This window comes from Daucus carota, chromosome 5 (genome assembly GCF_001625215.2).
Source record: "Daucus carota subsp. sativus chromosome 5, DH1 v3.0, whole genome shotgun sequence".
NCBI lineage: Eukaryota > Viridiplantae > Streptophyta > Magnoliopsida > Apiales > Apiaceae > Daucus > Daucus carota.
In genome coordinates this window covers 46,557,512-46,572,632 of record NC_030385.2, presented here as the reverse complement: position 1 = coordinate 46,572,632, position 15,121 = coordinate 46,557,512, and the positions used below count along the sequence as shown (strand labels likewise).

Below are 15,121 nucleotides of genomic sequence, written 5' to 3'. Positions count from 1 at the left end.
TAAATTTATAATGTCCATAAAAAACGGGTGTAATAGTTATATGGAAATCTGATAAGAAAAGAAGATAGGGGGAGATGGCTTTGTTGTCAAGGATGTGTGTAAAAGCAAAGACGAAGAGAGAAGATGATATATATGTAGCAGGAATAGCAATGAGAGGCAGTAAAGGACCAGCCCAGTTGGCTCTGTCCACTGCTTACTCACTCAATTTCTGGCCTCTGTATCATTTTATGGTCATCATCAAGCAACCTACCTCACCACCGGTTCTCTCTCCCCCCCCCCCCCTCTCTCTCTCTCTCTCTCTCTCTCTCTCTCTTCTCCCTCCCTCATTATCTCTCTCTCCCTCCCCCCCTCTCTCTCCCCTCTCCATCTCTCCCCCTCCTCTCTCTCTATTGACTCTATAGTTCTATGCATTATATATTACGCATATACATATTAATTTGTGCTACTATTTTCCCATCTGAAATTTGCAGCTGCTAGTCTTCGATTTTCAACCTAAAGATCCTGAAAATTTGTATGTTGCACTTGCTGCTCTTTCTGGTAATTATGTTCCAGGTAAATTATTCCTTCACTAACCTTCAAATTAGAGAGATATTAATACATATGCATCCCACCCACCGGGGTTCGAATACTTGACCTTTTATGCATCCTCCCCCAATCGGGGGGTCGAATACTTGACCTATTACAGCCAAGAGATTAGGGATATAAGGAGCCATAAATGCGACAGCAAAAGTGCAAAAACACAGAATTGAAGAAAGCAGTAAGAGAGAACAAAATTGAATGCTACATACAAAGAGACTAATGAAAGTAAAAAGAAATTGAGATTTTTTAGTCCGTCTTCCTAAACTGGTTCTGGATACTGTGACAAGGCCACTGAAAACACTTTCCTCTTTATCTTTTTAGGAGTCGTTAACACAAGGACGTTGTCAAAGCTGCTTAAATCTAAATGCTGGTTCGTAGGATCTTCGGAAATGGATGCTGTTGAAGGCGCATATGAGTTCAACAAAAGTTGGCAAACTGATTTGAGGATTGGTCATCATGATTGTCGAGATTATACAAATGGTAGTTTAAACATTACATTGCCAGTAACAAGTTCATCTGTACTTCTACATACTTGTGCTAAGAGTGCCAAGATTAGGCATTCAATTTTCATTGTTTATACGGGATAGAACCAGTTATATTTATCATCTGCTTTGACCTCTTTCTTGGCTTTCTAACTTGGTTTCTTTTAACATGAAAGGACTGGTGCAGTATCTCACCGGCGAAGAAAATGTGTTGGAACGTCTGGGGAAAAGTGGTTGGAGATAGAATAAGTAGGTGTTGTATATCCTGCCAGTCCCAAGTTGTCCTATCTTAAAGCCTGTGAGCATCTTCGCTAGCCAGAGTATTTATTGGCTCTCAGTTCACAATATAAATGGAAGCTTTGACATCAAACTAGTTATCGGTCTGTTTAATTTTTTTACAATATCATGCTCTTGTATTATGTTATCCTTCTTGCACCCCCCTTAGATCCCTTCACTGTGATGCGCAGACTGGTTATTATAATCAAGCTTGTGTGGAGCCTTGTCAGAGTCAAGACAAAGTGGCATTCTATGTAATAATTTGATTTCTTATGCCACTATGAGGGTGTCCGGGTCTCTGTTTTCCTCGGAAGAGGATATAAGCACCTCAATATGTCTTCTATCCTATATAAGAAGAGGGAACTGAGAGCCAGACGGGCTCTATGTATTTTTACAGACATAAATGATATTGTTCCTTGTGATGAACTTGTATGTCATTTATCCTCCATGTATTTTCTTAAGTCTGCAGGCTCTACAACCAAGGAAAGTGGCCTTTTAACTTCAGAGTATGGAGGCACTAGTTATTCTCTGTTATATAGCTAATGTTGCTAGAATTCAGCTTATATTTCTTAGAAAGGCTTATCTCATTATATTGTCTTCAAACTGGGACAAACTTTCGTGCTTTTAATGGCATAGTTGAACTAGTCCCAGAATCCCATCAGTTTTAAGCTTAGAACCTTACTAACAGAAAATCAGTTTTCAAGCAAGACAGGATTTCTGTAAGAATTAAATTGCTTGCCAAATTGTGCTCCCATGTTGCAACTTGCAAGACCTTAAACTGATATAAAGTTTCTGCTCTTATGACGCAGCCACATCAGGTTTTGCTTGTTTATTGTGTGTGCTTCCTATGTTTATGACTATTTTACTTGGAAATTCACCGATTAAAGTTACGAGATGGTATCTTAATGCCAGGGAAAGCTAATGTATGTCTTCACTTGGTTAATCTGCTCAGCTGGTGGAATATGGTTTAGTTTCCTGCTCCAGTTCCTCTCATTTAGCGCCATGTTCCAGAGTTCCATCCATTACACTAAAATTTTCATCTTCGAAATCTGTGGTACAATTTGTGTCTCTTTGAAGTATGATCTTTTAATTTAATTCTAACAGCTTCTTGTTTATAGTAGTCCATTTGAATGTGATTGCAGCAGCTTGAAAGTAAATAATGCAGTTATGTCTCTTTGAGTTTTTCTTGATTTGATCACTTTTATATGCATGAACCTTGTTTATCCCTTGGTTTCCATCAGAAAAATTAGCTTGAAAAGTGAACAATTGACTCTTTAGTCTTTAGGTCATGCTTTACTTTTTGTGGACAGAACTCAGTAACAGGATTATACCTTTTTATCCTCCTTTAGAAATAACACTTGCCTTAATCAAAGGTGCGCTTAAAGTTAATTTGCTCCAGTCCATCGTGAAACTATAGCCCATAGTAACAGATAGCCTGAAAGTTGGGATATAGAAGTATTGGCTAGGGTGTGCATTTGCAATACTCTGGCGTGGCTGTGTGTGCATGTTCAACACCCGTGATGACTTGATTGCAGATAGCCATTGTGTGATTTTAAAATAGTAGTATGTGGTATAACTGGATTCAGACAGTAGGTCTAGGACGATGTTTACTGGAGTCAGTTGTTCTGGCCACTCGGTACTTACTCAGGGTGAATGCATGCCATGTAGAGCTCAAGGTCTTGTAGTGGCATTACGTTGTTCAGGATTTTTACTTAGGAGGACAACCTTATGAGTTATGATACAACTCTGGACCCTTGTACTGATTTTTCTTAAAAAATGAAAAAAGGAAGAGCTAAAGATGAAAAATTTCTCATTTAATCTGACATTTTGGTGCAGGCCCTCTGGTCATATGATGAAACAACCACCAAGCATTTCTGGATGGGTACTCTTGTTCTGAATCACATGTGCGGAGTATGGCTGTAAAAACAGGATAACGCACTGGAAACAGACAAGAACTTTTCAACCTCTGCCTGCAAGATGGCCATGTATGTACTAGGTATGTACTTCACAGCATTCTCATCTGCTTTTGAACCTGTATCTTTCTTCTAATTTGCTGATCACATCTGCAGGCAAGGTAAGCACAAAAGCTTGCACACACCCACACTCTCCATGATTGATCATTAACTGAACTTAATGTTTTTCGCAAAGAAGCTCTTCAAATTATAACTGTATCTCTTGTCATTGTAGTCAGAATATGAAACCCTCAGTACCATTGCATATTACATATTAAGTAAGTACTCAGTATGCATTGATTTCTACTATTTTATTGCATGCAAGCAGCATAGGATCAGTTTCTTTCTATTGAAATCTGTACTTTACATGAAAACGATGAAAAGTAAAGTTACAGGATACAAAATTAGATATCCAGTGCAAAATGCCGAGAACTCTTTTCCTATCTTACTCGAGCCACCTTACAAATTCACATCAGGATGGCATAGCGCATGCTGTCATTAACCATGAGATGATTCATCTCAGATATCCGTCCAAACTCCCCTGACACCCAAACTCCATCCACACTACTGATATGAGGATGTGAGAGGCAGGAGAAAAGCACGAGAGGAGCACGAACGATGCTGCATATAACGCTGAATCCTTTCCACCCATGTCGCGTTCTGCCATTATTTCCTGCTAAAATAGGCAATCCAGCACCGTTTGCATTGTCACCAAACATACTCTCATCCGCTACTCGCGGACTCTTCCTCACGTTCTGAAGATTTTCCCTCATCGAAACCATCATGCCCCTCATCTTTACAGCCTCAAGTTCAGAATTCGAAGTATCTGTTAGAATTGATGAAAGAGCTTAGGCTTAGTTTGCAGGAGTAATGAAAGTTTGTGGTCTTGGTGCTTGTACTTATCACAAAGGTTTATTGGTGCTTATATGGACATTTCACTAGTTCTGTTTCCTATTTGTGTAGGGTCTCTTAAAGCCAACTTGCCGACAAAGGTTCCTAATCCTACCAAAAAAGCTATATAATCTTGTATCTGAGTACATATAATTCACCAGATGTAGTAAAATACAAAGATAACAAATACTCCCTCCGTCCCTATTTACATGTCATTTTGATTTTTTGCACGTAACTTAAGGTGATTAAAAAACATAATTCCGCTCGTTATTTTTAAAATTTTCTTTTTATGAATAAAATTATAAACTATAAATTTTAATTCAGAAAAAGAAAATTTTAAAAATAATAAGTAGAAGTATGTTTTTTAATCATCTTAAATTACGTGCAAAAAGTCAAAGTGACAAGTAAAAAGGTACGGAGGTAGTACTATACTATTGTCCTCTCGCGCTCAAATTCTTTCAACAGGGAGGGTTTAAATTTCGGATTTCATATTGTTTTGGTAGTTATAAATTATAATTAGGAATATATAATATTTATTATATATATATATATAAATATTTATTTAAGTATGAAAATAGACTATAGAATAAAATGTGAAATAAAAAGATGATTTCAAAGATAAATATATATTCTTTAGAGGAGTCATTCAAGACCATTCAAAATTTCTTGCATCGTGTCATTTCGCAGGCCATTCAAAATTAGGCATATTGTGTCATTTTCATATAGTATACTATCAGTTTTTCGTCTAAAAAAATATTATAAAAATAATATACAAATTCATAAAATTATAGCTGTTTTAAATAAGCCATTTATGGACATTTAAAATGATGCGTGTAATTTGTTGTGTATTCTTTTTTCATCGGACATCTGATTTTTGCACACATCTCTAGGTGCTTTGATTATAATTAAAATTATTATTTCTATTAAATAAATATATGTAACCAAAATCCACAGTAATTTTTTATAGATAATTAATTTTATTATGTAATTATAAAAGACACAGGGGTATTGCGCTTGAATTTGTTGAATTTAAGTTACTGGATAATAATGCCACGGTGTTGGGCTCATGATATGATTTTTGCGGGCGGCTGGCCAGATGCGTAGGCATATATTTGGGGATTTTGTCTTATATATTGTGTGGATAAACTTGAATCCAAAATTCGAATCCTGTGATATATGTTTTATTCAAACAGGTTTGAATGTTGCGGAAATATATATGGCCAACATCGATCAACAAGTCTATATAAGGAGAGTACTATACCAACTTCCGAGAACCCCAAGTAAAGAAAATATTATTGGAAAATCAGTACCTTTTTTTTTTAAACTAAGAAAGCGATTTGGTTTAAGAAATTGAAAAATTGAATATATTTCTCGTTAATTGAACTCACTAATAAAAACCACACAATCGGCGATGTCATTTTTTTTCCTTTTGGCATATTTATTTTATAATTTCTACGGTACTGCAATGCATGCAAATTTATAATAACATTATTTTGGAAGCCCATTTATAATTACTTTATTATCTCTAAAAAGATTGTGATGAGCAGCACTAACAAAGTAGCAACTATGGGCACTCTGGGCAGCACGTTGTTTACATACAAGTCAAAACCTGTACTTTCAAAACAACCATAATTAGTTGATTACTAATTGAGAATCCGCGCGTTGCGGCGATCTATAAAAATTATATAAATAATCCAATATTAATATATGTAGAATAAAATAATTTTATGAATGTGTATAAAAAGTATATTAATGTTTCAAGTTAATATTTGTAGGATAAAATAAATTTATATTATAAAAATCTTGATGTAATACAAATACTAATATATAAAATTGCAAAATTGGACTATAATTCATGGTGAAAAAATAAAAATAAATTTATACACGTAATTAACAATTTAAAGCATGACGAATCTTAATTTTATTTGTTTTTTTTTTTGGAAAAGTAATCATGTTCTTGCATTGTCACCTTCCTCCAATTTTTTTGATTGATTATGCACAAAAACATTTAATTTAAATATAACTACCCTCTTAAAAGTTGCTTGAACGGAGCAAACATATAATGCATGAATAATTTTTTCATCTATACAAAGTAAATAATGTAAAAATTAACAACAACAAACATGTCCGACGAACAAAACAAATATTATAAAAGAATAACCAACAAACATACATCATTAACAGTTAATTTATTGAATTTTCGTGTCAAGACTATATTCTTTTCCCGTGTTTAGATTTGTCGACTCCAATATAACGGTGTATAACTATATTTGCTTGCAACAACCTTTACTGTAACAGCCTTCACTTATCGTTGTAGAAGAACGACACCTCCGACGAGCAAGAGAAAGGTATTTCTAATTTTTGATATTTTTCATTCAAAAATTTCAAAAAATTAAAAAATAGAACGGAGCGATGTGAGAGGCGCCACCTACACACGCCCCTCGCTTCTCCTTTAAAAATCTAGTAAGAGAACCATTTGGTAGGTTTGTGGTATTGAGAGAAGAGGTTGTGTTTAGATGATCCAAAATCCTACGATCTATATGAGTATTTATAGGTGGAGAGAGACTTGTTTGCTACTCTTTCCCATAATTAAATAATCTGAACAAAATCAGATCAAAATTTTCAAGCTACTATATTCCATAAATAATCTGTCTTTCCCATAATTGAATAATCTGAAACAAAATCAGATTAAAACTTTCAAGCTACTATATTCCATAAATAATCTGAAACAAAATCAGATTCTGAAACTTGCTTCTAATATACCCGAAACTAAAAAAAGGTTGTCCTAATTTTTGATATTTTTCATCCAAAAATTCTAAAAAATTAGAAAAATAAAACGGAGCGATGTGAGAGGCGCCACGTACACGCCTCTAAAAAATTAGAAAAATAAAACGGAGCGATGTGAGAGGCGCCACGTACACGCCTCTCGCTTCTCCTTTATATAAGTATATTGATGATTACTACTATTCATGTAGCGTTTGTCATCAAATTTTAGTAATATAATATTCAATTAGATAACTCTTCACCCAAATTGTGTTGTATTGTCAACTGATACCAATTCAATAATGTCTTTTCAAACTAGCTCTGTTCTAAAAGTCGGTGACGACTAATCACCTATTAATTCTTATTCTGTAACTCACCGAACTGATTAAATATCTGATTATTCTAATTAATTTTTGATTAATCACCGATCAATGCAATTATTCTTCGATTAATCCTTATTCCATGACTTCATCGATTAAGTCGGATTTCCGCTTTTTACAACCATGATTTTTAGTTATGTTATCGGCTGAAACACGTACGCAAATATATTTCGATTTTGGTTCTGGTTAATTCAATTTTTTGCTGAGCATTAATAAAGCGTGGATAAATGTCAAAGTGTATGTAATGATATTAAAATTTGACCGTTGCGGGGAATTAGCTATAATTGCACTTTCTGACGGAGAAGATCTGGATAGCTTACAGAAAACGTGTTCTCGAAAGTTAAACAATATAGTGGAGATATTTGCACTTTAATTATGTGTTTAGCTGGATTTCATGATTGCAGCAGCTTCCTTGATTGTCATCATAATTTCGAAAAAGAGAAACGTTAGAAATCTCAAATTAGCTCCCAAATATTTCATTACTAAAATTTGATTGATAAATAATATGTAAATTGATATTCGGGAATAGATTCGGAAATTAATTTTGAATTTTAACTTATCATGAAAGATTTTGCATCAAAAAAAAACTTATCATGAAAGATTTAAAGAACTACAAGGAAAAGGGTTGAAGCCACTGATCAGCATCAATGAAGGAAGCATTAAGAAAAGGAGAAGCTTGAGTCTCGTTGAGCCTCTGCGCATAGGAGGCTCTCATTGTCATGTTAGCTCCTCCTCCTGTGCACATGTACTCTCCGTAGAATATGTTCCTGCATTCACCCCGTTTATGTCATGAGTCCGAGTCACTACTTCTTACCCGTGTTCTAAAAGTCGGTGATTAACTGAGATTAATCGCCGATTAATCGTTGTTCGGTCAGTCACCGTCTCGATTAAGTTTTTTTTACATGTATTTCAAACTCGTAAAAAAAATAATTTCTAGTTGGAAAGATAAAATTTGTAATATCTTTTCGGAAAAATATTGAAATGCGTTAAAAAGTCATACGGGTCTTTGTTGGGATCATTGAAGTCATTCCAGCCCTCAGGAGCTATGATATCAGACATGGTAGAGTAAGCGAAAACAACTCTGGAGAAGGGGCGCCATGCTCGACCAAGCCAGATTCTACCACTCCCTCCTAAGCTGCAGTTGACGAAAGCAAAGCCACTGTTTTCGTCTGCTGAAGCGCGCCCTTGCGCTGTCACGGCTCCATTGATTACCTTTTGTCCCGGGAGCACCGGGTTAGCCATGGACGTTAACTGGCAACTCTGCATTTTTATCCGTTTCAGACCTTCTTTTAACGTCTTAAGGTTTTAGAAAACATGCTATTTTTTTAAAATGGCCTGCAACAAATTTCTATATTAAAATAGGAGAATTTTTTTTTACCTCATAGAATGATTTTGCATTGCCAAAGATGAAGTCTATGGACCCTTGGATATAACAATCCTTGAAGTAATGGCGACCGCGATCATCATGAAGAGTATCTTGGGCTCCGAAGAATCCACAGCCCCAGAAAGCAGCTTGATCTCCTGAAATTCTTATTGCCACTGCTTGTGCTCCCACATCACCTGGCCGTGGAATTGGCGCTACATTCTGTGAATTTATAGTTCTGTTATCAGATTGGATATCACAGTAGGGTGAATTCAATTCTCTAAATTTTTCTTCAGTTGTCTTACCATAAAGCTTATGTTTTTAGCGATGAAATTGGCACCGAATACTTGAACGGAGCCACTATAAAATGTGCCATTTGAGGAATTGGCTGTGTCATTCCATACTATTGCTGTCGAAGTGAATCCTTGTCCTTGAAATGTGATGTTTGGTTTTGTTTTCGGTATTATGATTTTCTCACTAAACGACATAAAATGATCCAGGTAAATAACAACATTAACATAACTCTGTTGGAAAAAAATGCATAGGATCAAGATCAGGGGGCAACTTACAGATAAATACCGGAGTTTATCCACAGAATGTTTCTTTTCTGGCTAAAATTTGCGACAGCATTGACTGCAGCTTGTACTGTGGTGAAATTACAGCAGCCTCTACTATCAACGCAGAAAGTAGAGGTGGTGTTAGTATCTGGAGGCGGAAAATTTGGTGGAAAATTGTCACACACAGATGTTCTTTCTTTAGTATCATCGTGATGCCAGTGGTGGTGTCTGCGGCTGACAGGCCTCAGATACGACAGAACGGATGATGTGAAGGAAGCGAGATCAGAATAATCATAGATTTCATTGAGCGTCAACAAGGGACTAAAAGGTATAAGATGATTAGACGCGAGAGCTGCCAATAGGCCAACTATCAGAGCTGAAGAAATGCTTATAGATTTTATCATTGGAAAGTTTTAGACATTGTAAAGTGGAAATTCCAGTAAATATATACCGAGAAATGTACAAAAATAGAAAAGCACTTGAAGTAGAAGGCAGGTTCAAGGCCTTGGCTTGCAAATCACCCTGTTCTAGCCTGTTTTTTCGTGTTTTATCATCAAGTCATCTGAGAGCAGAACATCAGTAGTACACTAACTATGAAGATCCGATTATTTGATCCGAAACTCATCTTGTAACTGTTAAAGTATAAGATCCATAAAGGGACCTCCTCTAACACCTTGAGGTTTTAAGAGAATTGGTCACTCTACATGGTATCATAACGAGGTTTGGCGGGAGGTCTCGGATTCGAGAGACCCCTTTATGGATCTTATACTTTAACAGTAACGACATTTTAGTTCTACTAACAACTCTGCAAGTATGTATCAGAATAGCTTTATCTGTTAATTAAGTGCATTTTCTGGCTTGCAAGCCACCAACCAGTACCTGACTTGGCTTTCAAGGGAGCTATAAAACTAGTCCGCTGACTCTCAATTCGTACTGCAACTTTTTCCATTCTTTAAAGTGAGATATGATTTTCATTTGTAGTCAATTAGTGATAAAGTCCTCAAAGTATACTCAATCTGCCGGTATGTAATTCTTATTGATTATTAATATTATACCTACAAGAACGAACAGAAAATAATATAATGCAGCATATAGAATAGGAGAAGGAATGCCAGAAAAGATCTAGAAACAACTAGAAACGGTGTATCCATATCTGTAGAAATTCTTCAAAATCGTCGCATAAATTATGAAATGTATCTAGATCTTTAATTTTTTTTTGTCAGGTCTAGATCTTTAAATTAGACTTTAATATAATTTATAAATGTAATTGAATACTAGGGCATTTCCAGTCATAAAATCATGAGCTAAAAATCATTATAATATGAATAAAATTCAAATCCAAACTCTCCAACTCAACATTCTGTTGTATATAAATACAACCATCCTCCAAATATTGATTATATTTGTTGAATCGCTGCATTCTGAAACACATCATTTATTATCATTAGAGATGCTATTATAAGAGTTCGAAATATTATTTAATTTTTTTATTTAAATATCTCAGAATGAGAATTTTTTACAAAATATCTAAATTTTTTAATCCATTATTCAAAATCTAAATTTAAATATCTCCATAATGAGAATTTTTTACAAAATATCTAAATCTTTTAATACATTATTCAGAATCTAAAATGAAGAAATCCAAAATTTTGAAATTAAAATAAAATAAAATCAGGCCTGACTACACTCACAATCAACATGATTAATGTCGATATGGTGCAGAAAATTATTTAATAACGAGTCAAGTTCTATGGAGTCCTCATTTCATGGGAGTCTTGGAGTCCATATATGTTCTGCAAGTAAAATATAGCTTAAAATATTATAAAACATATTATTTTTTCAAATGATATTCTACAAATATCACTATTTTATTGAAAATCTTGCAGATCCCATATAGAACATTGTAAAATATATTATTTTAGAAAACGTGCTTAGTTTGCTGAACATACATGTTTATGTTGCAATACATACAGATTGTACTTATAAATTTATGAGATTTGTAAGATTTTATTGAAATAATGATAATGATATTTGTGAAACATGTTTTGCAAGATAACACGTTTTAAAGATATTTTATTTATAGAATATAAATGGACCTAAAGGACTCCAATAAAATGAGGACTACAATGACACTACATAGAACTTGACTTTAAATTTTGAACTAATAAAAAAATATGGTTTCATAAATTGAACCCAAGGCATACACAAACTTAAAAAACTGTACACACAACATTTAAAACGGAACTTAAGCCATATAAATTAATATCGAAAAATATTTTCACAACATTAATACACACACGTACGCGACTACGCGTGAAGAAAAAGCAAATAGTAAAAAAAATTTAAAATCCACATGTAAAATCCAAGATGAAAAATAAAAAAGATGATTCGCATAAAAAACATAGACCGTTGGTGGGGTTATATATAGCAGAGAGGCTCCTCCCCTTTGTGTTTTTTTCTCTTAAACCCCGAAAATAAAAAAGAGAGAAGAAAACAAGGAAGATCGGAGAGAAAGAGAGGAGAGGAGAGGGCAGGATAGACGAAGAACGAAACGGAGCCGGCGGGTTGTTCGTGTGGTTCTTTGGCGATGAAGGGATTATTTAAATCGTCAAAGGCCCGCTCTCCGGCGGAGCTTGTTTCTCACCTCCGTGATCTCCTCATTGCCACCGATCAATCCACCGCCAGCCCTACTCGTAATAATACCAAAAAGGTTTTTTTTTTTTTTTTTTTTTCCCATTCATGCACTTGCATGCATGTATTTTTTCGTGTCGTTTTCATGTTTCTAAGTTTTTTATGTGGTCTTCAAGGTTTTTTATGTTTCATGTATATGGCGGAACCAGAATTAATCATTTGGAGATGAGATTTAAAATTTAATGGTTATTGTTTGTTAGGGATCTGTTAATTTTTTTTTTCCTCTTCTGTTGATATTTTGATTTTGTGTATGGATGTTTAATCTGCTGACATGTTTTGCTTTCAAAATTATGCATCTGGATATATATTGTTTTAGTTTGTTAATTCTTTTTGATGACCTGTTGACATTTTAGTTTTCAATTGTAAATACATCATAGAATGAATCTCCGAACAAGTTTCTCATATAGGATTCTGCAAGACATGGAGATATAATGTATTTCCCTGCATATCAGATATAATGTAACTGTTGCTTTTATTTGTTTATGATTATAATTAGAACGTCGACAAACAGATAGATAGGTCAATCTGAATTCTCAATTGAGTCATCAAATTCATAAGGAATTTATGGATTGCTAATGCATTATTAGATCTCTGAATCAGAAAACTGCTGTATATTTATGTTTTACTAGCCTCGGTATTTTGAAAACCAAGACCTTATACTCATCTTCATTCTTTATAGATGTCTGAAGTAAAAAAAGTCATTCTGGAGATGAGAACTATACTCTATGGTAGTGATCAGTCAGAGCCAACAACAGAGGCTTGTGCAAAATTGACGGAAGAGTTTTTCAAAGAAGACACAATGCACCTTCTAATTGTGTGTCTTCCTAAACTGGATGCCGGGGTGAGTAATCTTATAACTATTTTGTAGTTCTGAAATTCATATCTGATATGTCGCGCCATCGCGGGTACTTCTCCCTTCCCCGAACCACTTATCTTACAAAAGGTTTTTGAAATGTTCACACTTTTATCTTCAATACATTGCTTGTCTCCTTGACTGTCTTAAGGATATCATATTTTGCAGGATCGTCAAGAAGCGACCTATGTTCTTGCAAATTTGCAGAGACAGAAGGTCAATTCGAAAGTGCTTGCTTCTGATTACTTGGAGAAGAATTTAGATCTTATTGATATTCTGGTATCAGGGTATGTTATTAATTTCAGCATTCGAATTTGCAGTCAATTGCATCCCATTGTTGTGCTAATTTTACATAGATAACGCTTATAAGTGGATTACTTCTTTTTATTAAGGGTTAATTTCAGTGTTATCTAGGTTTTTTTTTGTGTTTCGGGGTACAGAATGGAAAAAAGATTTCCTGACTGGCTACTTGATGTTAATATTGTAACCTTGAATGTCTAATGTTATTCTTTTCCTGAATGGTTAGCTATGAAAACGATGATATTGCATTATTGTATGGCGCAATTCTGAGAGACTCAATTCGCCATCAGGTTGTAGCGAGGTATGTGTATACGGGTCATTGTATTTCTTTACTTTCCAGATATTCGAGAAGTGCAAAACATATTAATGACTTCTCTTCTTATCACAGCTATGTATTGAATTCAGAGCACTTCAATAAATTCTTTGGTTATATAAATAATCCAAATTTTGAAATAGCATCAGATGCAGCAGCAACTTTCAAGGTTTGCATCTGCAGATGACTTTTCTCTGCGTCCTACCCAATACTTCTATGATTCATATAATAATGTATTATCTAATGTTGTGTTTATGTATTTTATAGGAGCTGTTGACAAGGCACAAATCAACTGTTGCTGAATTTCTTTCGAAAAACTATGAATGGGTAAGTCATGTCCCTTTGTTTATTGTTGCTGCATGAATGGCAGGAGTTCTGTACTTTTCATTTCCTGCTTTAGAAGTGGCTCACCTTTAGCAACTCAAGTGTTATGAGCTCTTTCATGATCCGACATACTGATTTGTCTGCATGACATAATTAGTCAATTAACCAATCATTCTTCATCTTATTAAATCTGACATTGTCTGTGATTACAGTTTTTCAAGGAGTACAATGAATTGCTGGAGTCTCCTAACTACATCACTAGAAGAAATGCAGTGAAGGTAATATTATGTTCTGTTTTTTTGCATGGTTACATGTTGTTGTAGCTATTCGGCTTATGTTATACTAAACTGTTATCAGTGTGTTCCCTCTTTTTTATTTCAGTAACCCTTTGTAATTTCTTATGGTTCAAATTTCATTTGACGAATATCTGATAGCTTCCTTCTTTTCAGTTTCTGGGACTGATGTTATTAGATCGTTCAAATACTTCAGTGATGGTACAGTACGTTACTTCAGTAGACAACATGAGGATCCTCATGAACCTTCTCAGGGTATTTACTTTTTGTTTATTTATCTACTCCGATTCATCATCTATCTCTTTTTGTGATCTTAAGCTTTCTCATTTGTGTTTTAAGGATTCAAACAAGACGATCCAGATAGAAGCATTTCATGTGTTCAAGGTGATCTTCTAAGAAACTGAATTGAACTCTTTTTAAGTTGTACATATATGTCTTTAGTCATTTTCTTTCTCTGGTTATAGATTTTCTTAATTTTCTTAATCGTTTATGCTACCAGCTCTTTGCTGCTAATCAAAACAAGCCCCCTGAGATTGTGAATGTGCTTGTGACAAACAAAAGCAAGCTTCTGCGATTCTTTGGTAGCTTTTGTTTTGATAAAGGTATAAATCTTCTTGCTCTATCTAGTTATATCCTAATTTCAGCGTATCCTACGCGAAGTGATCATGCAATTCTAATGTGAGCACATTCTGCTGCAGAGGACGAGGACTTCAAGGCAGACAAAGCTCAGGTTGTCAGCGAAATCGAGTCTCTTGAAGCTATCACTCCATCTGCATCTCCTCAAAGATGTGAGATTCCCTGTTAGTGGAAAATAGTGCAACACTTGTCTGATTAGTATTGTATATATTTTTTCTTCATTCCCTTTTTGGTAATTCTTGTTTTAATTGGAAAGAATTTCCAATTTTTTTATGTTATTCATACTTCTTGTACAAATCGAAGAACCAAATGTCTATTTGTACTACATTGTTGATCTCTGAAGATTACAAACAATTATAGCTGCAGGCCATACATTTTTCGATTTTGTTATCTGTTAACTGTCTGCAACTCTTTTATTGTTGGGGGTTCCGCCCTTCTACTTGTTCTTTCTGTATCTTGTTTCTACAT

General features: G+C 34.6%; 4 protein-coding genes across 5 annotated transcripts; 2 read left to right on the top strand and 2 right to left on the bottom strand.

Annotated features, from left to right (window-relative positions):
* The first annotated feature begins 68 nt into the window (after positions 1 to 68).
* Positions 69 to 1,871, top strand: LOC108203996 (uncharacterized). 2 transcript variants are annotated; one of them, XR_001803591.2, is made up of 5 exons: positions 69 to 260; positions 471 to 552; positions 901 to 1,059; positions 1,238 to 1,441; positions 1,529 to 1,871. XR_001803591.2 is itself a non-coding variant. In XM_017373236.2 (4 exons), the coding sequence occupies exons 1-4, from the start codon at positions 75 to 77 to the stop codon at positions 1,303 to 1,305; spliced, it is 495 nt and encodes a 164-aa protein (XP_017228725.1). In that variant the 5' UTR covers positions 69 to 74; the 3' UTR covers positions 1,306 to 1,871. The 2 variants fall into 2 exon arrangements, 1 of the variants encoding a protein (XP_017228725.1); XM_017373236.2 differs by having other exon boundaries at positions 1,238 to 1,871.
* A 1,649-nt stretch (positions 1,872 to 3,520) lies between these two features.
* On the bottom strand, positions 3,521 to 4,215 carry LOC108192706 (uncharacterized). Its single transcript, XM_017373234.2, has one exon. The coding sequence runs from the start codon at positions 4,081 to 4,083 to the stop codon at positions 3,757 to 3,759; it is 327 nt and encodes a 108-aa protein (XP_017228723.1). The 5' UTR covers positions 4,084 to 4,215; the 3' UTR covers positions 3,521 to 3,756.
* Positions 4,216 to 7,813: 3,598 nt separating this feature from the next.
* Positions 7,814 to 9,687, bottom strand: LOC108222280 (probable pectinesterase 8). The gene is made up of 5 exons (XM_017396201.2): positions 9,256 to 9,687; positions 8,992 to 9,163; positions 8,702 to 8,908; positions 8,324 to 8,583; positions 7,814 to 8,090 (listed from the first exon to the last, which is right to left on the bottom strand). The coding sequence occupies exons 1-5, from the start codon at positions 9,645 to 9,647 to the stop codon at positions 7,934 to 7,936; spliced, it is 1,188 nt and encodes a 395-aa protein (XP_017251690.1). The 5' UTR covers positions 9,648 to 9,687; the 3' UTR covers positions 7,814 to 7,933.
* A 1,980-nt stretch (positions 9,688 to 11,667) lies between these two features.
* Positions 11,668 to 15,045, top strand: LOC108222312 (putative MO25-like protein At5g47540). The gene is made up of 11 exons (XM_017396230.2): positions 11,668 to 11,953; positions 12,614 to 12,775; positions 12,956 to 13,074; positions 13,314 to 13,388; positions 13,476 to 13,569; positions 13,668 to 13,727; positions 13,937 to 14,002; positions 14,174 to 14,272; positions 14,357 to 14,401; positions 14,517 to 14,619; positions 14,716 to 15,045. The coding sequence occupies exons 1-11, from the start codon at positions 11,831 to 11,833 to the stop codon at positions 14,820 to 14,822; spliced, it is 1,053 nt and encodes a 350-aa protein (XP_017251719.1). The 5' UTR covers positions 11,668 to 11,830; the 3' UTR covers positions 14,823 to 15,045.
* The last annotated feature ends 76 nt before the right edge of the window (positions 15,046 to 15,121 follow it).